Raw genomic sequence first — 27,268 nt, forward strand, 5'->3', positions numbered from 1 at the left:
TTAATGTATTATAGCCAAATCCCAGACTTCATGGTAATGTTGTTCTGGATGGTGGTTTTGTCTCCTACTCGTCTCCAGAGAGCCCTTCCACTCCCTGATAGAAAGTGGAAAGTCCATCCAACAGGAAAAATGGTTTCTTGGCAGGCTCAGGGCAGCAGATTGCATAGAGTATAATCTAATAGAGAGGTACCCTTCTCTCTGAATCTCTGCCAACTGGGCTATCCTGTTTCCTAAGTTTCCAGCACGGTAGATGATGTTTGGCATTTATGGTTGGGGGAAGAATGGAGAAATGACTTGGATCAGAACTGGGAGTAAAGGGGAGGGTTCTGTTAGTTGAATGAATGAATGATAATATTTATCAAGCACTTGCACTGGCCTGAGTGCTGGGGATACAGATATAAAAGGAAGCCTACCCTTCTGTCAGGGGGCTCACATTATGATGGGGGAGACAACACACAGGCAGGGTTTCAGCTGCAAAGCAGATGGAGAAGTCCCCTGGTCCTTGGGGTACAGAAGCAAAAGCAGATGGTCAGGTGTCTTCTTTAATGACATTTCCACTGATAAAATCCTATCAGTTTCTGATGTTGAACCATCTGACGGTGCTAAGGACATTGGTGACAAGAGCTTTCTTTTCTGGGTCTTCAGTAGTTACTCCTGGGAGCTGAGTTAGCACTAACCATAGGGATTAAGAATGTATTTAAGTAAATGTCAGGTCTGAGGACTGGGGAAGGGGACAGTGACAAGTGAAGCAGTTCAGCTCATACTGGGTCATCATCATCATTGCCAGAATTTATAGAAAATTTTATAAATATTATCTCATTTCATCCTCACAGCAGTCCTGAGGAGGTAGGAGCTATTATTATCCCCATTTTACAAGTGAGGAAACTGAGAAAAACAGATTAAGTGACTTGCTTAGGGTCACATAGCTAGTAAGCATCTGAAGGCAGATTTGAACTCAAGTCTTCTGACTCCAGGCCTGGTGCTCTGTCCAACAAGCCATAACTGCCAAACTCTAACTCTAGATTTGGAAAGTCACCTGGGGGAGGGAAGGGCTGATAGATCTCACCCTTCTCACAAGGGAAGAGATTTCTTATTCTCTAGGGCAGGGCAAGGGAGAAACTGGGGGGGAAAGATGGGAGAGAAGAGGAGAATCAGGGGTTACCATAATAATGATTAGATAGTCTCTGGGCTTTCAAGCTATTTGAAATTCTTATTTGCTACCTCACAACAGACTTTCTGTTATGATATTCACTAATTCAATTTACTTTAGCAAACATTTAAGTGCCTCTTGTGTCACATGAGAACGTTGTTCTGGGTGCTTAGGAATGACCTGAGATCAGCTAATATATGGTCTCTACTTTCATGATGTTTGTTGTTTGGTAGGAAAATGTGATAAATACAATAATAGCTACAATAGGAAGACATGCATGATAATTGTAGAAATTGTAATTAAAGAGTTTTGAGCAGAGGAGTATCATACCTATGTGGATTATGGCATCCTAGATTTATAGCCAGAAGAGACCTTAGGGGTCAATTGGATTCAGATCCCTCATTTCGCGAGTCAGGAAACTAAGGTTGAGAGAGAGAGCCTTGTCCCTAGGGTCACAGAGCTCGTAAATGTCTGAGGCACATTTTGACCTCAAGTCTTCCAAACACGATGTCCAGTACTCGATCTAGTGTCCCATCTATGTGCAATAGTTGTAATTTTTCTAGTGCTTTAAAGTTTATAAGGGAAGACATCAATGTGAATGATAGATTGGAGAGAAGAATGTATGGAGGTAGGACTGCTGTTTTTACTGTTTTAATAATTAACAGAGGTGACAATGAAGGTCTGTAAGAGAGCTGTGCCATAACTTGAGGAGGCTTCAGACACAAGAGATTTGGGGGGCAGAAAATGGACAGACTCTTATTACCCCTGTTACACTAGTAACTGGGTTTGAGAAGCAAGGCAAAAAGCAGAATCAGAAACAACGTGGAGGGTCAGACATGGGAAAGGGTGAATAACAAAGGCAGAAGTCGGGTCAAGCTATAAAACTGAGGTTTGGATATAATGAGTTCGAGATATTGGTGGGACCACTAGCTTGAGATGATTTATCTATCATTGGACGGTCTGACTGGGGGACATAGATTATAGAATTATTTGGCTAGAGGTGATAGTTGAAGCCAAGGAAGTGAATGAACTTGCTAAGAAGGAGAAAGTAGAGTACAAACAGGGAACCGCGGACAGAACCTGGGGGAATCGCTGCAATGAAGGAATAGGGGAAGAGCCTGAAAAGTCACTGTTGAGCCCGAGTTGCTTTGCTTGTGTATTTGTTACTTGGAGCCATTGTCATTAGTTTTGTTGTCTTGTACCACAGACTTTTTTGATTTTGACAGTGTAGTAACGCTTATTTCAGTGAGTATAGATATTCTGTGTTGTGGTTTATCTGCCCCACTTTTCTGATCTGACTATAGCCTCCACTTTCACACGTCATACATTCGTATCCTCTTCCCCACTGCAGAGAAGCAGAAGAGGCTGCTTAAGAGCCACACCCACTGGAGCCCACATCCCCCTTCTGCCTGACATATGCTGCCCCTGAGATTCCCCTGCACCAGGACCCTCCCTGGCCCCGCCCCCTCCTCGGTTCTGCCCCCTCTCCAGCCTACAACAGATGGGCTTATTTGGCTTCTTTCAGAGCAAAGGCCAAGTCTCCTCCTTCTTTTGTGTCCTCCATGTCCTCCATCTTATCCTCCTTCTCCAGCTCCTCTTCCTCCTCCTCTTCCTCCTCCCCCATGATAGTGCAGAGTAACTCTCATCAGGAGCTAGACTTTGGGAAGGTAAGAGTCCCCAAAAAGAAAAGAGTGACACAGAGAAGAAGGCTCTGGTGTCCAGAGTGAGGGAGGTCAGTGCCTTGATATACTCTGTTCTGATCACAACACCTCACCTCTGGAGTAGTGTTTTTAGTTCTGGGTCATATTTTAGGAATGGCATTGATAAGCTTGAGCATTTGAGACTCACTTTCTTCTTGATACTCTGTTCTCTGGTGTGTGAGCGGTGGGCCCAGAGTCAAGAAAATCTGAGTTCAAATGTGGGCTGAGACTAGCTGTGTGACCCTGTGCAAGTATCTTCACCTGTTTGCTTCAGTTTCCTCAGCTGTAAAATGGGAGTGATCATAGTACCTACCTTATAGGGTCATCATGAGGATCAAATGAGAAAATATTTATAAAGCATTTATCACAGTGCCTGGCACGTAGGTGCTATGTAAATGCTCATTACCTTCCCCTCATGACTAATAATTATTCTTAACCCTACTGTAATTGGTCGTTTGTATTTTGGTGGGTTTGTGGTTTCTTTGTTTTGGGTACTTCTTACTTAGCTTGCAGTACCCCTTTACCTTTTCCTCCAGCATGAATTTTTGTCCAGGTTTCCCCCTAAAATCCTCTAAAGGAGATCTACCCAATGGTTTGGAAGCCCTCCTTCTCCTTTTAGAATATTAGTTATAGTACTGCATCCCTTAGACTTTCTTTCTGGCTGTTTTTGTTTTTTACTTTTTTTTTCTGGGATATGGGGAGGTTATGAGGGATTTAGGTTCAATGAATGAAACAAATTTGTACATATATTTCCATTCCATAATTTGACTAATCATGTGGAAATAATAAGGATGAAAGCTGGGTAGTGATAAAAGAGAAAGATGAGAGATCAAAGAGAAATAAAATGGAGCAAGGCAGAAGGTGATGGGGGAGCAGAGGGGATGAAAGAGCAGCAGCTTTCATTCTCTTGGAGTAGGTAAACGAACTGCTCTTATCACTACACCTTTGAACTGAATTAAAACTTTTATTACTAACCTTTGATAATAATTGAAGGAGTTTTTAACTTTCAGCTAATTTTTATCCTTAAATTTCCCAGGATTCCACTCTGAAAGGAACAGTTAGGTCAGCCTCCTATCGCGTGAAAAATTCTTTTCTGGGCTTTGCTGGTAGTGATGACCAAAGAGAGTTTACCTGGGGGCCACATCTAACCCTCAGCTTAGAGGTTCTCTGGTCCCTTAGTTTATCAGACCATTGTTATCCATGTTTATTAAAGTTCATACAGTGTATAGAGCAGTATAAAAAGGGATGAACAAAGATAATTTACTGCCCATGAAGATAAGGCCATCATTTATAGAGTTTAGATTGTACAGTTTTAGGAGAAACCATTGAGAAAACTCTGTTAGCTTTATTCTGAGTGAATTTGTGCCTTCTTGGGGTTTAGGTAAATTCACTGGGTTAAATAAAATTGCACTTAACCTCTAATACCCTAGGGGATGCGTGATCTTATCAGTGTTGGTGTTTCCTCCAGTATTGTGTTACTTGTAGTCACGGGGAGGCTCCCCCCAGAGAAAGGGCTCCTGCTCTAGGCTCAGAGGGATCCCAGTTCCATCCTGAAGATGTGGTGGGGCTGACCCTAAGAGAGGCCTAAGTCTTTTTTCACCTTTTGGTCTTGCTATGATTTCATTTAAGAGTAAAACTGGGGTAACCCTCCGTGCCGCGTTCAGGTATGGCTCATGTCTGGGTTTTCCTCAAAGGGGATTGCTTCTCGAAAAAGTACTCAATGTAAAAAGTAGGTAATTAGGGGTGTGTGTGTATGTGTGTGTGTGTGTGTGTGTGTGTATCAGCTATTTATTTCCTACTCCATAAAATAAATACTTAAAACAGTGTTAAGTGTGCATTAACAAGTGCTTAAAACAAAATTGTATTCCATATTATATGTGTGTATCAGCTGTTTATTTCCTACTCCATAAAATAAATACTTAAAACATTAAGTGTGCATTAACAAGTGCGTAAAACAAAATCATATTCCTGTTGTGTGTGTGTGTGTGTGTGTGTGTGTGTGTGTGTGTGTGTGTGTGTGTGTGTGTGTGTGTGTTTCTTCTCCAAGATGTTTTGGAGTTTCAGAGAGTACTTCGTGTTGATAGGTGATACCACTTCTGGGATGCCTGACCCCTTGTGTACTTTTGTCAAAAACTACTGGTCAAATTGTCTATCAGTTATCCTTCATTCTCATTAATGTGACTTGAGCCATCTTTTTCAGACATACATTTATTTAGTGACAACCTTCTTTACCCTCTCCTCTTTAAAATAAAAAAAAGTCATGAGATTTTGTATTCTCTGTACTTTCCACGCAGTTGTGTGACTGCAAATGAAAACCATTGATGAAAGCCTGCCTGTGTCGTCCTCATTTTCAACAGGAACACTTTTGATATATGTATAAATCATTCTTATCATTAAGAGACGCAGCAGTAGGTGAGAGTTCATGGGGGCATCTTTCCTTGTTGCCTTTGACTGGCTGCAGTGGGAGTCACAGTTGCATGGCCTTCTTTTCTTCTTTGTATATGTTCTGTGACTTGGTGCTATTTTGATCTTTGGTTTGTTATATCAAATTGATTTTGAAATTAATATCAGTAAACAGTCGTTTCCTATCAGTTGAGATGTCATTTTAACTTTTTGTAACATTCAGTTCTCATTATGTTCTATTATCAAAGACAGTATTCATAATTTATAGTTGATGTTTCTGTGTACATGTAGTTGACAGAACCTTTATCTTCTTTCATTTCCTAGTCGTCAACTATATTTTCAATGTGTTTTTCACCATCCTTTTAAACTCCGTCTCCCTTTGGGTCGAAATCATTAAGTATGTAATTATTGAGTAATGCAGATAGAACTAATTAATTTATAGCATCTTACTGAGTTCTTTGTAGCTTTCTCTGCTTTCTCATCTATTACAATAATACATGTTGATGCATCACATAAGTTTATCTTTTGGTGGTGGTCTTGCCCATATTGAGCCAGGCATTGCCCTCTCTCTAAAGTTTTGTAGAAATAATTTCTTCTATCAGTCTCTTTTTCCTATCCCTCTTATTCCCTCTAGCTTTCCTATCCCTCTCATTGTCCTTTTTCGAAAGTTTTGTAGAAAGTTTCTTTGTATCTCTTTAGAGATTTTTGTAGCTTATTTTAGAAATCTAGAGTTTTTTTGAATGTAAAATAACAATTAAAACACAATACCTTTCCCCAGCATACTATTATAATTAACTTTCAAGAAATTACTGGACGTTGTCTCATATTTTAAAAAATAATTTCAGCCATAGTTTGCATGATCTTGTGACATTAAGATCTCACATATGAATTGCAATTACTTACTAAAAAAATTTTAAATATATTTTCTTTCAATTCCAGAGTATATATATTTGAAATGTACTTTGTCCATTTCCTTTTATATGAAGAAGATACTTAAAAAATTTTTTTCAAAGTAATTTTTCCCAACTCTTCTACCTTTTGGGGATATATCTTTGTGTCTGAGTTACAGCATATCTCAAAGACAAAATAGCTTTGTTGACCTCATTGATGATGTTTGTCAACAATGGATTTTTCAGTACTGCTAAATCCTGTAGTGATTATCCTGGTAGCTCTTTAGAAATTTAGATTAGTTATGTCTTTTTCAAGTGTCTTGAAACACGTAGGAAGATTCCAGTGTTTGCAGCTCACACGAGCTACTTGGGTAAGATGGTATTTGTTGTGGACTTTCCCCACAGTTTATAAAAGTGCTAGAGTATATGAACTAGAGTCTTTCGTAATACTGTTATTAAGGGGGAGGGGGTTTAGCAGGTGTATATCTCTCTATATGTTTTTAATGTTAATGTTTTGAGAAAGTACAGTTTCCCCCGACAGCATATATTAGGGGCATCAACCCTTTTTATTAAGGGGAACTACTTTTCATTTCCCCAAAATCTTGAAGATCAACAAGGGTTTGGGCGATGGTCTCCTTGCTAACAGGAAAATCCTCCTAAAATAGGTTGCTGAATAGGGTCATTGAATCATTTTGAGTAATATCTTCACTCAGTGCAAATTCAATCAATGCAAATTATTGATTGAGCCCAGAAATCCTGTTGAAACAACAGGAAAGCTTCTAAGATACTTAGAACTAAGTGACAAAAGTATAGCTAAGTGGTGTTAGTGATATTTTAATATTTTGAACTCAAGGTTCCTGGCAACCTCTGGAATGAACTTTGTACTTCATGTTTACATGTGTAATTTTGATTTTCCTGTCTTATGAAGCTTGAACATTCCAAGCCTTTTGAGATGGTTATCTTTTCAGTGTTCCATGAAAAGTAAACTTTTTATTGGTCATTTTATTATCAGAATTATTCATTGAAGCTAGAGAGATATTTTTCTAAAAGACTACCTACTCCTATCATGCAGAGTATTCAAATAAAAAACATGTCTTAGGAAATATTCAGTATTAAAAAGTTATTAGGGTGAGTAGGGGGATAACTGTGAAATTTTACTGGAATTGTGCCAGAGATGAATTTAATATTAAAATGCTTTGTTTTCAGTTGATTTACTCTTTTGAAAGTGGTAGAACATTTTAAGTTTCCCCCACTCCAGGCATACTGTATTAGGAATATGCAATTATAAAAATGAAATTTATATTATTAGAGACATTTTTGCAACATAAGTTTCAAAAGGGCAGTATTTTGTTTTTGTCATTTTACCCCAGCACCTAGAATAGGTCCTTGCACATAGTAAGTAGATGATATAATAAATACTTGTTGAATTGAATTATTAAGTATCACTAATAATAATACTTCAAATCTAGTTTTGTTCATTATCCTGTGGGATTAGTTTTACTTGACAGGTGTGGATAGTTCTTTTATTTTTGAGGATTAGCATTAGTGACTTAAATACTATATTAATTTATCATCTTCCCATAGATATTTGATTGCTATGGGGAGTGGCTATTTTCAAGTGATATTGAAGCAGGCATCAATGAAATCCTAGGTAAAAACAGTTTCAAATAGCCCTGGCAACTATTAAACTGGGATTACTTATTACTTTCTAGTTTCAAACCCACATTTATAGCATAAAATCTGGATATTTTCCTCAGAAAAGAGGAAAAAAATGAGTTTTTTTCCAGATGACTGTTAAAACATAAGAAATATCCCTAATCTTATAATAATAGCATACATAAAAATCCAATACAACCAACATTTATTGAGTACCTATTAGATGCAAGATGTATGCAGGTACCTCTTAGATGCAGACTAAAGTCTCTGTCTGTAAGGAGCTTAAAGTCTTCTGAGAACAACACCATCTAAAGCCATCTCAAATGTACCGTTGCTCTCTGTTGATATCTGACAGATTATTAGGTGTGAGGTACCTTATGTTTGCGTGGTTTTGTAGTTTTTACAATATTTTCATGTACATTTTAGTTCTAGGCTCCTAACATTCCTAAGAGTTGCATAGGTTTATATCATTATCTCCTTTTTTCAAATTAAGACCTGAGCTATAGAGATCTTAAGTGATTTGCCCAAGGTTACACAGCTAGTTTAGGGAGAGAACTAAGACTAGTCTTCTGACTTCCAAGATTATTATTCTTTCATCTAATAACAAAACACAGCCCCTTGATGAGACTTCTGACCCTTTTCCTCCCCCAAGTGTATTTCTAGATTGATTCTAGGTAAGTACTGACCTATGATATTTCACTGGTGTAGCGTTCTCAGTATGGAAAAACTCCCTTCATCAATGGAGATCAGAAACAATTGTACATTTTATAGCCTTAGAGAGTTCCCTCAATGCTTAGAGGTAGGTAAGTGCCTTGCTTAGGGTGCAAAGTATGTGTCTGAGGGAGACCTGAAATGAAGTCTTCCTGACTATCAGGCTAGTTCTCTAACCATTATGCCATGATGCCTAACTTATCCTAAAAAAATTTGAATAATATGTTAGATGCTAAAAATACTACTTTCAAGTTTCTTTTTTGTTTTTTAAATTCAGTTTTATTTTCAGTTCCAAATCTCTCCCTCCCTTCCTCTTTTTCCTCTAGTTGTTGAGAAAGTAAGGAAAACAAAACCTATGACAAATATGTGCAGTCATGCATAACAAATTTCCACATTAGCCAGGTTCTCCCTCCTCCTAAAAGCAAAAGAAAAAAGAAAGAAAAGAAAATAGCCTTCATTCTGAATTCGAGTTCATCAGCTCTCTATTTGGAGGTGGTTAGCATGTTTCATCATGAGTCCTTTGGAATCATGATTGGTCATTGTATTGATCAGAGTTGCCAAGGCTTTCAAAATTGGTCATCTTTATAATATTGTTGTTATTGTCTGAATTATTCTCCTGGTTATGTCCACTTAAGTCTTTATCAGTTCATACAAGTCTTCTCAGGCTTTTCAGAAACCATCCCCTTTATCATTTCTTACAGCACAGTATATTCCATCATGTTTGTATACCGTAACCTGTTCTGCCATTCCGCAGTTGATGGACATCCCCTTAGTTTCCAATTCTTTGCTACTGCAGAAAGAGCTGTTACAGATACTTTTGTACATATGGGTTCTTTTCCTTTTCTTTGATCCCTTTGGAGTATAGACCTAATAGTGATATCACTGGGGCAAAAGGTATGCAGAGTTTAATAGCTTTTGGAGCATAGTTCCAAATTGCTTTCCAGAACAGTTGGACCAGTTCACAGCTTCACCAGAAATGCATTAAAGTATCTCTTTTCCCACAGCCCCTCCAGCATTTGTAATTCTCTTTTTTTGCCAACTTAGCCAATCTGATAGGTATGAGGGTAGTACTTTTTAATTTGTATTCCTCTGCTTATTAGTGATTTAGGACACTTTTTCATATGGCTATTGATAACTTGGATTTTATTCATATTTGACCATTTATCAGTAGGGGAATGGCTGTCATTTCTCTAAGTTTGACCTAGTTTCCTGTATATTTTAGAAATGAGACCTTTATCAGAGAAACTTGCTGCAGTTTTCCTCCAATTTCCTGCTTTTCTTCTAATTTTAGCTGCAATGTTTTTATTTGTGCAAAAACTTTTAAAATTTTATGTAATCAAAAGTGTCCATTTTACCCTCTATCTCTTGTTTGGTCGTGAACTCTTCTCCTATTCATAGATTTGACAGATAATTTATTTCATCCTCCTCTAATGTACTTAAGATGTCACCCTTTATATCTAAATCATGTTCCTATTTTGAGCTTATTTTGATATACATATAAGATGTTGATCCGTACCTAGGTTCTGCTGGACTAGTTTTTTCCAATAATTTTTTTTTGAATAGTGGGTTCTTGTCCCAATACCTGGGATCTTGAGTTTATAAAAAAAAACCTGTTACTATGCTTGCTTCAGTTTATTGTATATCTAATGTGTTCCACTGATCAACCTCTTCATTTCTTACCCAGTACAAAATTGTTTTGATGATTACAGCTTTGTAGTATCATTTGAGATCAGATACTGCTAGGATCCTGCCTTAAAGGCTGAATTACAAACCTCCCGATAGACAAATAGAGAGAGGTTTTTTTGATGTTGGGGGAAGTTAGAGAAGAGATTGGCATAGTGGATAGTGTTGGAAGAGAAGTCAGAAAGATTTGTTAAATTCCTGCCTTAGACACTCACTAGCTGTGTGACCCTGGGCAAGTTACATAACCTTCCTTAGCCTCAGTTTTCCCATCTGTAAAAAAGGGAATAATAATATCACCTATCTCACAGCATTGTTTTAAGGATCAAATGAGACAGCATCTCTTAAAAGTCTTTTTGTAAACCTTAAAGCGTTATCTAAATGCTGCTATCATTTTTGTCATCCTCATTATCGTTGTTACACCACAATATTTTGCATTTCTTTCTCAGAATATAGATGGGGAGCTTGAGGGAGGAATATTAGAAAAGGATGACAGTGTCTAAGAGTATCCCTTTTAAAATTGTCACATTCAGTAATTGAAAGTGGTTTCCTGATTACATGATGAAAGTTACTGATTCTGGGAACAGAACTGGATTCCAGAACTAATTCTGAAAGCTTATGATTATGTGTAAAATATATGCATATTTCATAGTCTGGAGGGTTCTAAAGTAGTTCTACCACTTGGTTTGATATGTTATCTATATTAGTAATTTAATTTTGTCATGTATTTTCACATGGCTGCATATTAAGAAATCTGGTCTTCGATCTTTTCCACTATATAGATGAGAGTCATTTTCTTAGAAAAGAGATGATAAATATACTCAATTTTTATAATACATGATGATATAAAAACTCAAGAAAAAATTAACTTAATTATTGTACAGTTTTTAGACTCAAAATGATCTAGATATTTGACGTTTACTAAACAAGTTAAAACATCCTGGAAATGTTAGATTAAAAGTGACCCGGTAAAATTCATTAGTTTACTTCTAAGATGATGTAGAAGCCCTGAAAACCATGTGGGCATATGTCTGCCCATGCAGATATTTCCAAAACCACTGGAATGATATTAACATTCCGTGTGTGGGTTTCATATTGCTTCATGTCCTTTTTCAATGATGAATTTAAAAATCATGAATAAATTCAAGGGCCACTCTTACTGTGAAATTTTAGTTAATTCAGTTCTGAATTCCACAGATGAAAACTTGACTGGATGGATTCAGTGCCAGAAAATCTAAAAGCCTTTTCTGTGTGATTGCCACTGTAGTGCCTGGAATGCAATGCCCTCATTGTGGGCAGAGCGGGGCCATCACATTATTTGTCAAATTGCACAAAGGTAGATGTAGCTCAGAGTACTACTGTTGCAGTATTTCTTAGCAGCATTCATGATGTAAAATTAGTTTCTCTTTAGCAGAGTCTAAGAATTTCTACCATTGCAGTGGTAGGTACAATTTTTGTTCCAAGTCTTTCCTTGATATGCCCTCATCAAGGAATATTTACAGTAGAACTTGTAGTATTAGAAAAATAGAAATTCCATACAACTTCGAATCCAAAGAACCCCAACACCTACAAAGAAAACTTGGCTAGAAATTGACTAAATAATAATTTAGCTGCAGACTATTTCCAAAAGTCTGTTATCCAGCCCCTTTACCTATCTAAAACATGGATCAAGAAATAAATAGAAAAGGCCTTTGCTCCCCCCAGACAGGTCACACAATCCTGGCACTAGAATCTGGGTACTTTATTTTTAGGAAAAAGTCCTCATGCAAAGTCGAGAGGTGGCAAATTAGAAGGAAATGTTGTGATTGCTAGAAGCAGTCCTTCTGAAATAAGACTATTCAATTTAACCTGGAAAAAGAGGGTGGGGGTGGGAATAGTATGTGAGCAAAAGTATAAAATGGAGACGTAAGAATCCAATTAGAAGATGGGGACCATTTCAGCAAGCAGCTTTAATTGGACCTGAGATATTGCTCTGTTGAAGTATATTTGTTGATTCTTATGTATCAGAAATGATTAAAAGACTTCAAAAATGTTTGGACACTTAGAGGATGTAACAGTTTGTTTTTTGGAAAATCATTTTTGTTTGGAAAAAAAAAAGTTGTTTTCTAACCTTAAAGGATAAATGTCTCCTTACTGTAATATTTTAATATCTAGCATTATAACCAACATTTCTGATAACTGTAACAAAAGTCAAAGAATATATTTGATGTGGTTATTAGCTTTTTTCATAGTTAATGCAGTGTGACATTTTCAGCTTCTTTTAAGAGTGCTGGACCTGGAGTCAGGAGAGACCTGGTTTCAAATCCTAGATGATCTCTAGAACCCCTTCCAGCTTAAAATCCTATGATTATGATTAAATTCCTGCACGTTGCAAATATGTTGCCCTAGCAGAGTAGCTGCAGTTTACATTTGGAAGTCTACCTTGTAAAGCAATGACTCATTTTTGAAGAAATAAGCAGGAATCATTACTACTCATTTGAGATCTTCACACATTAATTGACAGGAGTCAATTAATACAAAAAGGCATACTAAAGTAGCATGGAACGCCCTGTGATGGGAAGAACCCTGGGTTTGGCATCCAAAACTCTGGGTATGAACCTTTGATCTGCCACTTACTGCCCATGTGACCTTGAAGGCCACAACTTGGGGCTTTTCAGGGCCTTAGTTTCTTCTGCTATGAGATGAACAGATTGGATTGGACCAGGTGCTCACCAAAGCTTTTTGTGAGTTCTGTGTCCTCTGGTCCTAGGATCCTATACTCCTTAGGTTAGGTGCACTTCATTATTGATCCGTTATAAAATTTAAAAGTAATTATTAGTGAGTTTTCCAAATTAGTGGTTTTCTTAAAGGTGATAAAAATAGAAGGAACAACATCTTTGCTATGAAACCTCAAGAGAAGCAGTGGAAAAGTATTATAGAAAGGACCCAAACATCTTTCTAAATTATCTAAATTTATGTATATGAGGATTCTGTTCCAATAGTGGACAGTTGGAGGTATGTGCTGAATTATTAGGAGCGTATTGCTGGAATTAACTGCAAATGATACTCAGTCATCCTTTCTGCATGGTAGGTCTTTAACTGTTCTAAATGCTTCACTTTATCAAAATTGTAGGAAATAGAGCACTGGAAACTTCCTTCTTGTTAAGTGCCCTTTGAATAATTATCAGTTTAACTTCTGTTACAGTTTTGATCACTCTATAGTTGCTCTATAAAATCTTAATTAATGAAGAAATAACATACTATTTCTTTTCATAATCACAGAATTATTTGAAAATGAAAAGAAAATAACATAGGCTTGCACCTGTTCCCTAGTCTTAACTCAGTAAATAGAATTATACTTAGAATTCAGATTGAAGTTTCTCAAGTTCTAACTTATTTTTATTAAATGCTTTGAGTACCATTGACATTGTATTCATTTGTAGTTAATTATGTTTTTTATATTATCTGCATTTCATCAGTGAGTTGAATTGTAAGAATAGAGGAAGTTTAAAATATTATAGGTAAATTCACTCATGTGAGTATCGTGTGATATTAGCCCCAGGCAAAATAAAATTGTGCAATGTAATTAAGGAAATCTTTACTTTTTCCTACCAAATTTTTGGTTCCTTTCATCCTCAAGATATAGGGCTATTCCCGTTTCTTACGAAGAAGAGCCTTGCCTGTGTTCTGGCCCTCTCCTTTTGACCTTTTTCCATCCTTTATTGTGCCTCATTGCCTCAGCGCCCTGCCTTTGGGTCAGCTAGGTCAGGAGTGTCTGGCCAGGCCTCCTGTCTTGGTGTCAGTAAATATACTGATGTGAGGCAATTGGTGACATTGCTATTGCTAACATAGTGAGATATTAGGTATTAAAAGTTGAAATCACTTTGTCAGTGGCTATATATTAATACACTTATCTTCTCACTCAGGAGGTACCACATAAATCATTGCCTTGATCTTACTACCCACAAAGAGGACATTGAGAAGAACACTGGGAACACTGAGGAGAAGTTCACCTTTATAGTCACATCCTTGATTATTCAAGGACACTTCTCTCTGTTCCTAGATGACCTCCTTTCTCCTTCTTGACTTACTTGGGGACGTTTTTACTGCTCATTCCATCAGGGCCTGGGAAGGGGAAGCAGGTGAAATTGTTCTCTTTTGCCACATATTGGCTGCCCTGATTTAAAGGCAGAGAACCTGATGAAATAGGTGGCTAAAAGAAAGTTTTAGTTATGCTTGTGAGTTTCACTAGTGATTATTTTTTATTTATCTTTTCTCTTGGACAGAATGATGGGAATGGCTCACAAGATATTCAGCTATCATTGCCTTCAAGTCCAGAACCAGAACCAGAGGTCGGGGATCAGATATATAAGGTACAATGAGTAGGATGGTTCCATTTGTTTTAATTTGTCATTGTAATCACAAAATTGGAAGAGATTTCAGAAGACCTTGTAATCTAACCTGAACAAGAATCTCTGACATGTTTTTGGCCAGCCTTTGCTTTAACACCTCCCCTGAGGGCAGATCCCTTATCCCATGAAACTACTGTCCATTTCGCTTTTGGGTCATTCTGGCTATTAAGTTTTTCCTTACAGCAAACTCAGCTTTGCCACTTCATAACTTATTCTGCCCTCTGGCATCAAGCAGAACAAATTGAACCTTTCTTCCATATGGAGGAAGGGTTCAATTTGTTCTTCTTGATGCCATATTTAGAGACAGAAGAGTGTAATTAAACCCCCACCCCCACCCCCACCCCCACCCCCACCCCAACAAGCCTTCTCTTCTCCAAGCTGTATGTCCTCAGGTCCTTCTGCCCGTCCTCATAGCAGGATCTCAAGGGGCTTCACTATTTTATTTTCCTTGTTCTGAATGCTCTCCAGCTTATCAGTGTCCTTTGTGCAATGTTCCCAGAATGGAATGCAGTACTACAGATATTGTCTGACAAGGGCAGAGGACAGGGAGAGACGTGTGTCCTCAGCCTTGGGAACATTCTGCTTCTTTAATGCAGCCCAGATGATGCCATGGTAGCTTTGAGGGCTGTCATGTGACACTATTGACTTCATGAGCTTGCAGTCCTTCAAAGCCCACCATATTTTTTTTCAGATTCAGTTTCAGTTTTCAGATTAACTCTTGACTAATGCTAATTCTTGTATTTGAGAAGGACTTTTGTTTTTTGTTTTTTTAATTTTTTTTCAAAAATTCCAAGAATTTTTTTTTCCTGTTCCTGAAGGAAACCAGGGAAGCCAAACTTAAATCTAAAATTCTTTCTTGTTTACAAGTGTTTGATCTTCATAAATGTAAAATTGAATTTATAAATAAATTAGGTTTTTTAAAAGATAGGAGCAGATGAATTCAAGTAGTACTTTAGTTCTCGGTTTTGATTTCTTCAATCAATTACACAGCCTTATTATTAAGGAGATATGCTATAGGTTATTGCATAAATGTTATCACTTTCTTAGTGTCTCAGAGGGATTTTTTTAGTCTATCACAAATCATTTTAGTTTCTATGTGGTCATTGGATACTGTCGTATGGAAATAACTGTGGGTTCAAGTCCTATTCCTGACATGTTCTTATTCTGGCCTTGCAGAGAAGTACAAGTAGCAGGAATTTCCTGAACTTGAAAGTTTCCTGGACAGAGAGATCCCAGGCCTTGTGTTTCTCCCTGAAGCTCCTTCCCGGAGAATTTCATGTTTCCTTTTTCCTATTTTCTATATCAGAATGAAGATCTATTAAATGACATAAAACTCCTTAAGGAAGAATTAAAGAAGAAGGATGAAAAAATCCAGCAGTTGGAGCAGCAGCTCGTAAGTGTGACTGTGTGTATTCGAATGGAAACCTTTCCTACCAGGCAACACATTTTCCTAACTCCCTTGATGTCATGTTGGGTCTGGTGTCTTTCATTTTGTTTTTTTTTATACTGTTGGGAACCATCATACTGAATGGCGCACTGTTTCTGTGTCCTTTAAATCTGACATTTTTGTGATCTGAGGCCACATGAGCAAATGTTTCTATTTTCAAAAAGGGGAAGAAGGCAGGTTCTTCATACTATAACTCACTTTTTCATCAAGGTCAGTTGTGTCTAACTGTTTTCATTTCCTGCAGGCAGCATTACTAGACATGAAGATTAGGACACTTTTATAAAGTATACCTGATCTTCAGTAAAGAATTTGACAAGGTCGTCTTTGTATCATTGTGGATAAGATGAAGAAATGTATACTATATGACAATATGGATAGATGGCTTTGGAAGCCATTGAATGACCAGAGTCAAAGAGTGGTTAATTAATCTGAATCATCCTGAAAGGGATGTCTCAAAGGTGTGCCCCACAGTAATCTTACCTGTTCTCTTCAGTATTTTTTAAAAGGGCCATAATTAGCAATTTTTGCAACTGGGGCAAGTAGCACAAAAAACATACTTTCAAATATGTTGAGGAGTCTGTAGAAGGGTATGGAGAGAAAGGAACTCATTTGAGGCATAGTCATTAGGAAAAGAAAGATGCTATAGTATAGTTTTCTATTTAACTCATTCTTGCTAATGAAATTCTAAGTTTTGCTGCTAACGAACTGTGTTACCAGTATTCTTTAAATTTCAGTGTCCTGGGTCAAACACCTAGTTATCCTACCCTAGTCATGGCTCTGCAAAATATCTGTTATTTTGGATGACACAATCAGGATACAAAAACATCTTGGTAGGCTAAAATGATGAAACATACTTAATAAGGTGAAACTAATACTGATAAATCTAAAATCCTGTCCTTGGGCTTAAAAAAATTAAATACAGATGGGGAAATTATGACTAGAGAGCAACTCAGGTCTTATGATAAAAAAAGACCCAGAAGGTGGAGTGATACCACTTTACCTTTCCATCTTTTGCTTATGCTACATTCTCTAGTTGATGCATTAGAGAATGTCCAGAGAAGGGAGACCAGGCTAGCAAGAGAACTAATTATCATGCCTTATAAGTAATGATAGCAGCAGCATATTTAATGAGGGGTATTCTAGTTCATATTTAAAGGGTTCTTGTATGGAAGAAGGATGTGGCTCATTCTGCTTGGCTCGAGGGGACAGAGGTGATAGCAATGGGTGTATATAAAGAAAAATTTCCTAATAATTAGGGCGATCCTAAAGTGACATGGGCTGTTTCTGGAGGTATTTAGTTCACTTAGAGTTCAAGCACAGGATGGGTCACTACTTGTGGGAGGTACTGTTGAAAGGGTTCTTGTTAAGGTGTGAGTTAAGACTCAGCCATGTGTTGGTAAATGTTTAACAGCCTGCTCTGGGGGGAAAATGTGTAAAGGACACATTTTAAAGTTTAATCTGCATTGTTGACATTTTATCCATCAGTCTCTTAGGTCTAAACAAGGGGTTGGCAAACCTCAGGCCTGTGGGCCAAACCTACCCCTGTTTTTGTAGGGCCTACAAGCTAAGAATGCTTTTTATTTTTAAATAAAATTTTATTATATTTAAAAATGTAAAAACCAATTTTAGTTCATGGCCTTATAAATACAGTTCTGGGGGATTTGGCACTCAGGCCATAGTTGGCTGCTGGTTCAAGTTGATTCCAGCATACCCTGGACTAGGTGACCCTGGAAGGCTCCCTTCCACTTCTTCAGTGTTTATGGTTTTATAATATAGCCCTCAGAAGGCTCTGGCTCATCATTAGGTATTGTACAGTAGTAAGCAAAGCCCTGTTTTCTTCTTAAATGGATGTGATAGTGTTGACTGTATGGAAAGTATCTATTAAAGTCACTTATTATTACATTATCAGTTGTGTCAGGAAATAGATCTAGGATTAAAAAACTGACTTCAAGAGTCATACACCTGAACAGGAATCCTTTCTACAAAGTCATTGAGAAAGGATCATCCAGACTTTGTTTGGATATCTTCACTGAGGGGAAACTCACACCTTCCGAGGCATCTTCTTCTGCTTTTGGGTGGAGCTCATCCTAAGAAACCTGGCCGCTTTTCTTTCTGGCTCTTTTCTGTCCAGGCCAAACATAACAAGTATGATTCTTCTTCCACATAAGAGTCTTACATCTACTTGAAGATAGCCATTGTGCCATGATGCCCACTCCTTCCGGCCTTAGCTCTGATGACCACTCTCTGTGTATTCTATAGTTTGTATTTTCACCAGGCTAAATATCCACATTTCCTTCACTTGATCTCATATTCATGATCTTGAAGGCCTTTATTATCGTGGTTCCCTTCCTCTGCACACTCCAACTCATCAGTGTTCGTATGTCATAGTGGATTGAGTGCTGAGCCTGGAGTCAGGCAGACTGGGCTTAAGATCCAACCTCAGATATTTCCTAGTTGTGTGACCCTGGGCAAATCATTTAATATTTGTCTTCCTCAGTTTCCTCAACTGTAAAAATGGGGGTTATAATAGTACCTATCTCCCAGAGTTGTTGTGAGGGTCAAATGAGATCATATTTAAAGTGCTTAATGCCTGGCATGTAGTAGGTACTTAATAAATCTTTTTCCCCTTCTCTTCTTTCTTAATAAAATATATCATTCAGGGGCAGCTAGGTGGTACAGTGGATAGAGCACCAGGCTGAAGTCAGGAGGACCTGAGTTCAAATGCGGCCTCAGACACCTGACACTTACTAGCTTTGTGACCTTGGGCAAGTCACTTAACCCCATTGCCTAGCCAAAAAAACAAAAACAAAAACAAAAAACAAATAAAATATATCATTCAGAACTGACCACAGTACTCCAGATGTGATCTGGCCAGGTCAGAGTAGAGTAGGACTATCACTTCCATAGTCTTGTATGCTCTTATGGAAGCTTAATGTCACATCAGCTTTTTTGGCCATAGTGTCATTCTGATGATTGATATCTACTTTGCAGTTAACTCGGACTAGCACTTAACTAGAAAATGAGGCTACCGTGCCACAGAGAAAGATCTTTTTTATCTCCACAGTGCCTAGCAACACAGTATGCTCAATTGTTTGGTTGATATCAAGACTGGAGAGACTTTTTCAGTAGCACCCTATGGAGCTTTTCTTCAGTTCTATTCCTCCTGTGTTCCATCTTGCACACCACAGCCAGATTTAGATTCCTTGTGCATAGATTTTGTCATGTCATTCCTCAGCTTACTGCTTTTCAGCAATATCCAATCAGTTGCCAAGTCCTGTTGATTTTACATTTGTTAATTTCTCATATGAATTGAACTTCTCTTCTTTAATTTGTTACCATCCTGGTGTAAGTCATCATCACCTCATACCTGATCTGTTACAGTAGCCTTCTAGATTCTCTAAAGTCTGCGTACCTCAAGTCCCTCCTCGCTGCAGGCTGGCCTCTACTCAGCTGTCAAATTGATCTTCCTAAAACGCAGTTCTTACCATGTCATGCCCCCATTCATTGAAGTTCAGTAGTTCCCTATGACCTCCAGTATCAAATATAAAATAATCTGTTTGGCTTTTCAAGTCCTTCATAACCTGGGGCTCTCCTACTTTTCTAGTCTTCTTATACCTTATTACCCACCACATAATTTGTAGAGCCCAGTGGTGTTGGCCTCTTGGATAATCCTTATATGTGGCACTCCCATCTCCCAGCTCCTCATTTTCACTGGCTGTACCCCCATGCCTAGAATTCTCTCCCTTCTCATTTACAACTCCTGGCTTCCCTCAAATCTCAGCTGAAATCCTCCTAAAAGCCTTTCTTTGTCCCTCTTAACGTTAGTATCCTGTATGTACCTTATTTGTACATAGTTGTTTGCATGTCATGTCTTCATTAGACTGTGAGCTACTGAAGAGCGGGGACTTTTTTTTTTTTTTTTTTTGCTTTTCTTTGTGGTGCTTGGCATGTGATTTGATTATTGCCAAGGAAAGTTCAGGCTCATTTTCATAGCTTTCTTTTTTAAAAATTTATTTTTTTTTATTTGGAACTTAAGCATAGAAAAAAGTACTTCCATATACACTGCAGAATACAAAAAGAAGATTGCATATGAAATTATGAATTTTCATTTCATACCTTCTATTGTTTTATTAAAGGTATAATAAATTCCACATGATAATTTCAAAACTGTTGTTTTTGTCTGTGCTTCTGCCTGAACTTTCTTCTGTTCTCTTTGTATTTTAAAAAATGTTTAAATAGCCCTATTATTTTCTGTCATCACCATTGCTCTACTGCCTTCTCCCACCTCCCTTCCCAGTTAAAAACTAGGTTGGGAAGAAAAAGATCCATTGTAACAACTATAGTCAAGCCAAATGAGTTCACATTATAGCCATGCTAAAAAGGTTTGTCTTTCTGCCCTTACCTCTATCACCTGTCTGTCAGCAGGTGAGCTAAAATGTGTTGCCATAGGTTCTAGGTAGACATGGTTGATCATTGCTTTGTTCAGAGTTCTTATTTCTTTCAAAGTTGATTTTCTTTACCATGTTGTTATTCTTATATAAGGTGTTCTGGTTTTGCTCACTTCACTCTGTATCAGTACGTATATATGCACTACTCTCTGAAATCGTTAAGGCTCAATAATACTTCATTACCTTAATATGTCCTAATTTTTTCAGCCATTCCCCAATTGATAGATACTCCTTTAGAGTCTAGTTCTTCTGCCTCTCTCCCCTATCCCTCCCTGAATCAGAGAGTTTGTTTTGCTAACCTCCCCTGTACTCGTCTTCTTGCTTGTTTTCCTCTTGAGTTTAATATATTTCTGCAATAAACATTGCTATGTATGTCTTTTTGTCGAATCCCTCCTTTGTCTCTTTTAGATTAGAGTGAAGTTCATCTGATGCCTGTTTTCCCTACCCCATGTTTATACAGTCATCTTCTCACATGCCCCAGTTATGAGAAATAGCAAGCTCCACCTTCCTCTTCCTCCTTTCTACAACATGTGTTCTTTTTCTTATCCTTTCTCTTTTCCTTCCTAAAACCCTCAGAAAGAACCGTTCCACCTCGAAGTCTTCTGTTTGAAGACGTTAAGGTTTTGAAGGAACACTTGTTTATTCTCTTTCTATTAAAATGTTAGCACAGCATTAAGCCTTAAGCAATATCTCTTGAGTTTTTTTTTTTTAAAAATCCAGTAAAATAGAGTTCTTTGAAGGAAGAGTACTATACCAATGTGCTACTGTCATGCTCTGTGAATTCTCTTGCCTTGATCCCAGCCTGCTTATTTCCCAATACTCTTCTTCATATACACTTCACTTTACTCAAACTGATCTGTTTATCATTTCCCCAAACCTAAGTGAATTTGGCCACCTTCATGCCAAAGATAGAACCGGGTACTTCCAGAAGGGTAGGCATTGTACTGGTAATACAGTTTTCCTTGGTCATGCTTAAACAGTTCCTACACAGGACAGGTTTTCAAGGTCCAGTTCAAATGATACATCTTAAACTCACCCCCTCTCTGCTAAAATCATACTTTGGACATTTCCTTTATACCTTGTGTTTTGTAGAAGCTTTTTGTTTAATGTAGTGGAAAAAGGACTGGATTTGAATTTTGCTGCTAGCTACTTATCTCTGTAGTCTTGGAGAAGTCACTGTCTCTCTCCTTGGTCTCAGAACACTGAGGGAAGGTGCAGTGAGATTCAGTAGCTTGCCCACGGTCACCCAAGTAGTAAGAGCAGAATGGAATTTGAACTCATGTCCACTTTCTCCTAATGCAGTGCTTGTTTCATGTCCATGTTATCTATACATTTGTATAAATATTTGTTTAAAAAGAACATAGTAAAATAATTTCTGGTACTATAAATAATCCAATTTAGAATTTAGTAAATAATACCACTTTATGGTAACATTTTCAAACAACATTTCCTCTTTTTTATCCTCTTCAATATATTAAATCCCTTTACACTGAACACAAAGGAACTATCTAAATTCTTCCTTTAAATTGGAAATTGTTTATTAGGGTTTATGCATTCTTTTATTTCACAGAGAAATTTTTGCTCTAATTTGTTTACTGTAATAGGATTTAACTTGTACTGGGAAAATGAAAAGCTATAATTATCCTATGAGCTCATTTTCACTCACAGAAAATTCTTAGTCATTTGTACAAAGCAGCAATTTAGAAGCTTAACTTAATGGATTTTTCTTTTACAATTTTTCCTTCAAGGTAGGGAATTTATACTCCTACTGGGCTATTTACCTAGTTGCTATGGTCACATCCTAGCAAGGAATAGTATTTCTAAGATTAACATCCATTTCTACTTTTTTTGATTTTGTTATTATTTGAGACTGTATTGTACTTAAAACTCAAGATTGTGCAGAGAAGCATGTTTAGTAATCATTCCTATTTTATTTTGGGATGTATATGTTCTCTGGGTGGGGTAATATGTATAGAATTAGTTTTTAAATTAGAAGTCAGTTGCCAGATGGATCTTACCCAAGCAGAGAGCCATTTAAAACCAACGCACGTTAACACATTCTAGAAGAAAGTGCATGGAAATGGACACATCACATTAAATGTATTACCAGCTGAATGAACAAAGCAGCCTGCCTCTGGTCAGGTAGGTTTTTGCTGATGTTCCTTCATCTTTACCTTTTCAGGAACCAAGCTACCGTGTTTGTTTTTTCTCCCTTTTGGATAGTGGCAAAGTTGGCAGAAGTTATTTTGATATGTTTCTGTTCTTAATCCTCAAAAGAGACTTCTAGGTAGTTATCATGACCAGTCACCTAATTTATGTGTCTACATGTACACAGCAAAGTATATATCTATTTATTATTATGATTGTTTTTTCTTGTTTGTCTAGGCCACTAGGTGTAAATGCCACCAGAATTCTAAAGGGGAGAAGTGCACATATGCCGATAAATACACACAGACATCCTGGAGAAGAATTTCTGTGAGTGATGTGCCCATCTTTGGTCCCTTCCTGAACCATTTAGTGTTGAATGTTATTGTTTTGCTCTGATCATTTTCTCTTTTGTAGGTTTTCCTGTTAAAGTTTTCCCCCTTACAGTTCTTTTATCTATTGCCTTTTAAATATTTCTATGCCTCACAAAGCTTTCATTGTGAAGTTCTATAGAAATGGATATGTGTTTTTGTATTTTTTTCCATTTTGCACACTGATGTAACTCAACCTGGGCATGAAATCTCCTCTCATTGCACATATGTCAGAAAAATAGGATTTGCAAATATGTCAAAGGAGCAAAGAACATGTATTTTTTTCTCCTTGGCGATATATGTGAGGCAATGGAAAGTATGACATGTGAGTTTTCTTGTTGAAGCATTTTGTGCTGTTTCGTTATTGTAATTAGTCAACTAAATGGCATGTACTTTAAATTCAGTTGTTTCAAGTTCTATGTAGTAAGTAGGTTATCTGTTGTCTGGCATGGTTAGATAATAGGCTTTTCAGGTTAATAGCTATTGCATAATCTTAGACACATTGTCATATGGCAAAGATGGAGAACACAGTACAGTATACTTGCCACTGAAACTATACTGAGCATAATTTAGTCTATGATTATTCCAGCCATTTTAGGATCTTGGAGTGCCTTAGGATCATTACTAAAGTTTTCTCTTAGAATGCTAGGTAAACCGGCTGTGACCATCTTGTGTTTTCTTAAATTCATCAGGGAGATTCTAGTGACATAACTTAGTACTGGTATTCAGTGATCCCACCAACAGAGCTTTTCATGCTTCAGGCAGCATGATATAATACTAAAACAAACAAACAAACAAAAAAAAAAAGAAACCATTGGTTATGGAGTCAGAAGACTTGGATTTGAAACTGGACTATCCCTATGGCACCTCTGGACCTCAGTTTCCTCATCTCTAAAATGAATCATCATTCTTGTGACAGTCTTGACTTGCATTATTTTTGCCTCAATGCATGGGGAGGGGAAGGGAGAGGAGAGGAGGGATACCATGGTATAGGTTTGGCAAGCTCTAAGCCAAAATAATAGGACTGTGAAGAAAAAAACAAAAGCTCAGGCTGTAGGATATCTGGGTCAACTGTCTGGTGCTACCTAGTATACTTAAGAGAGAAAAACCACTGGCTCTAGTCTTAAGTTGAATGAGCAGCTTCCTCCCTTAGTTGCTAAGCCATCAGCCTTCCAGAACAGTTCTTTAGCAAGTCACAGAGGTCAGGAGATTTCTAAATTTCAGAGGCAATAGGATATAGTCAGGAGAGATCTAATTTCCAGTCTGCATTCTGATAATCAATGGTTTTATGACTTTGAACAAGTCATTTAACCTCTCTTTGCCTCAGTTTCCTCATCTTTAAAATAAGAATAATACTTTCACAGAGTTGTTGAGTTAAATCTTTACTTAAATTTAAGTTGTCATTCTTATTTTTATTTCTGGAACGTGTCAGATTATTTACAAATGTGCATATTGAGGACTTCCCCATTGCAAACATGGTGGAGTTTTATCTTACCTGCTTCCTAGGGCAAGCTGCTTGATTGGCTGTGGTCTGATTGGAAAATTGAAGGATTTCTGACAGAATCTTCGGGAGACTTGAAAACCCCCTGCCAGTTGAGGCTACTCACCAGCAGCATTGTCAAGGCAGTGTATCTGTGATAGGCAAAGCAATACTCTTTTCTGTTCTTGAGCCAAGAACAAATACAGAATGAAGCAATGTTACTGGATTTTTATGTAGGCTGTAACACAGCCTATCTCCAATGAGTTATAGAGCCCAGCTTCTCCATGCCCATCTAACAGTCTTTGCATATCACCTATTGTCGTCACTCCAGGTTGGGGTTGCCCTTCAGATAATTGAAGATCAGTACCACATCTTTCTTAGGTCTTCTTGCAAAATATCTCTAATTCCATCAAGTGATCCTCACATGACATGAGCTCTTCATCATCCTGATTGCCCTTCTCTGGACCTTGTGTATGTTATTAATGATCTGTCTAAAAGATAGCATCCAGACCAACTGGGCCAGACAGTAGTATTCACAAAGGCATACGCGGTAGGGAGACAACAGCTGCCTTGCTTAAGATGAAAATGAATGAAAAACTATTTTTCAAATTTGGTAAGACAGGTTTGATTATGCAGTGTCATGCTTTCATATATTAAAATGCCTTGACTACCTTTTAGACACTTATAAGAAATAGTTTCCAAAATCTTTTCAGTCAGGGTTAGTGGCGAACTTAGATGGTATTTTAACAAAGTCCTAGGCCATGTTGAGAATCAGTACACAAAGTTAGCTTGGACCATGCTTTAAAGAACACAAAGTACTATGGCTCCAAGCAAACAGTATGGATGTTAGCATATTTAAGCTCTTTGTAACACTCCCTTCACTGCTTGTTTCTGGCTTGCTTTACTGAACTCCTTGTATCATTTAGACTGACTCCGTTCTTGTTATTGATGCTGAACCTCATTACTGATCAAAATCTTTGAATTGTCTTGTTGATGCCTTCTTGTTATGGAATTGAAACTATGAATTATCCCGACTGGTCTTGATAGTATTTATTTTGCTCTCCTCACATCCTCCCACAGGCGTTTCCGCCTAGTGGTATATATCAGGCTGTGCTCCTTAGTGAGGTGGTGGGCATGAGAGAATAAGCCGTGCAGTGGTCTAAGGGAAGCTGGAAAACACAAGCTTCTGGGGATAGGTTATGATTAATGAAAGAAATGCTCTTGACGTGAGCAGCAGCTGGTTTGGGTGGGTTCCCTTACTCTTGCCTAGAGCTGTGAGCCCCTGGGGAAATTCTCTGGACAAGCTGATGAACTTGGTTTTGGTGTTCTGGTAACTAGAAGTGAGGGTTGTACCTTACTGTCCCCCACTTACATGAAAGTTGGCTTCCTGCTCTAAAAACTTTCAGAGTGCGAAGCAGACATCACAGTTCATGACAGTTAATTGCTCACTGCTAGAAATATTCAAATGCTTCATGGCAGCGCAAGCAAATTTCTGAGAATACAACATGCCTTCCTGTCCCTCTACTCTACAGTTAGGAAAGGTTGTAAACTGAAGCAAACAAAATTGGATTAGAGACCAGTGAGAATAGCCAGAGGTCCTTGATTCTTCATGGCTTATATGTACAAGTTGCAGTACTTAGCTAATAAGTATGGGAGTTCACTCAGGACCTTATACCTGCCTATGTCTCTTTAGGTTCTGTCGTCAGAATGTTGTACATTCTAGGCTTGTGTCAGAAAACCTGATAGCCATGTCATCTCTGCCTTTATCCAAATATTGTTGAATGACAAAATATTGTTCTGAGATGATATGTGTTTATGTACATATATTGTAAAATGACTGCTTATTTTAGAACGAACTATGAAAGTAAATTTATTATTAAATAGGCTAGTCAAGGGAGAAAATTTGCTCCAGGGTTTAAAAAAAGAAATGGGTGGAATATTTTGGCTAGATATGTCATTTTAGGGCATAGGTCAGGTCCATAGGTCCATAGTTCATGCTTCACCTTTAGATGTAGTTGGTTAGTGTGCTCTCAGAGCAGGTTTAGAACCCTCTACAGTAACTGCACTAAAGAAGAGTATCACCCAAGTCATGTAGCCCCTGAGACATGATGTCGCTGCTTCTCTTGACATATGCATGCTTATGAGTACAAATATGTTTGTATTTTACAGAACGCTATGTAGATTTCTTCTTTGTCAGGGAAAACCTAGAGTCCCACAGCACCAAGCTCTTGATTGAAAATGTTAAATAACATAGGGGCAAGCAGAAAACCCTGGGATACTTCAACAGAGTCTATTTCCAATTTGACGATAAAGAGCCACTGAACGTTTTTGAATAGGGGGCTGGCATGGTTACCCTATTGACTTAGAAAGATTATTTTGGCAGCTGTGTAGAAAATGGATTGCAGAGGGGAAAAAAGTGAACTTAGGGTTGCTAGAGGAGCAACACTCTTCCCATAGAACCTGACCCATAAGAATAACTCATACTAATAGAGATGGTCAAGTTTTGTGCCTCTGCAGCATGACTCAGTCAACTATTCCTCTTCCAGTTCTAGGGCTTCATGCTTGATCAAACTCTTCACACCCAAGAGCTTGGGTCTAGATATTCTTGTTCTTCCACTCTGCTTTTAAGATGTAATCATTGTTTACTTAATTGAATTGAACAGAATAGGGAGGTTCAAAGAAAGAGTTGATGTAGGAATGGAAGATAATGAATTCTGTTTGGAACATGTTGAGTCTGAGGTGCTGATGGGACACTCTGGTGGCAATGTCCAGCAGATGGTTGACGATGCAGTACCA

General features: G+C 37.7%; 1 protein-coding gene across 5 annotated transcripts in view; it reads left to right on the forward strand.

The window, feature by feature from the left end:
* The window catches only part of CCSER2 (coiled-coil serine rich protein 2), a 121,324-nt gene that overhangs the window by 72,140 nt on the left and 21,916 nt on the right, over positions 1–27,268 (forward strand). For all 5 annotated transcript variants that reach the window (XM_027846298.1, XM_027846297.1, XM_027846299.1 and 2 more), the window contains 3 exons: positions 14,456–14,542; positions 15,888–15,974; positions 22,862–22,951. In XM_027846298.1, coding sequence (XP_027702099.1) covers positions 14,456–14,542; positions 15,888–15,974; positions 22,862–22,951 — 264 coding nt within the window. The remainder of the gene's footprint in view (positions 1–14,455; positions 14,543–15,887; positions 15,975–22,861; positions 22,952–27,268) is intronic.

This window comes from Vombatus ursinus, unplaced genomic scaffold, assembly GCF_900497805.2.
Source record: "Vombatus ursinus unplaced genomic scaffold, bare-nosed wombat genome assembly UNPS02015129.1, whole genome shotgun sequence".
In the NCBI taxonomy this organism is placed as follows: Eukaryota; Metazoa; Chordata; class Mammalia; order Diprotodontia; family Vombatidae; genus Vombatus; species Vombatus ursinus.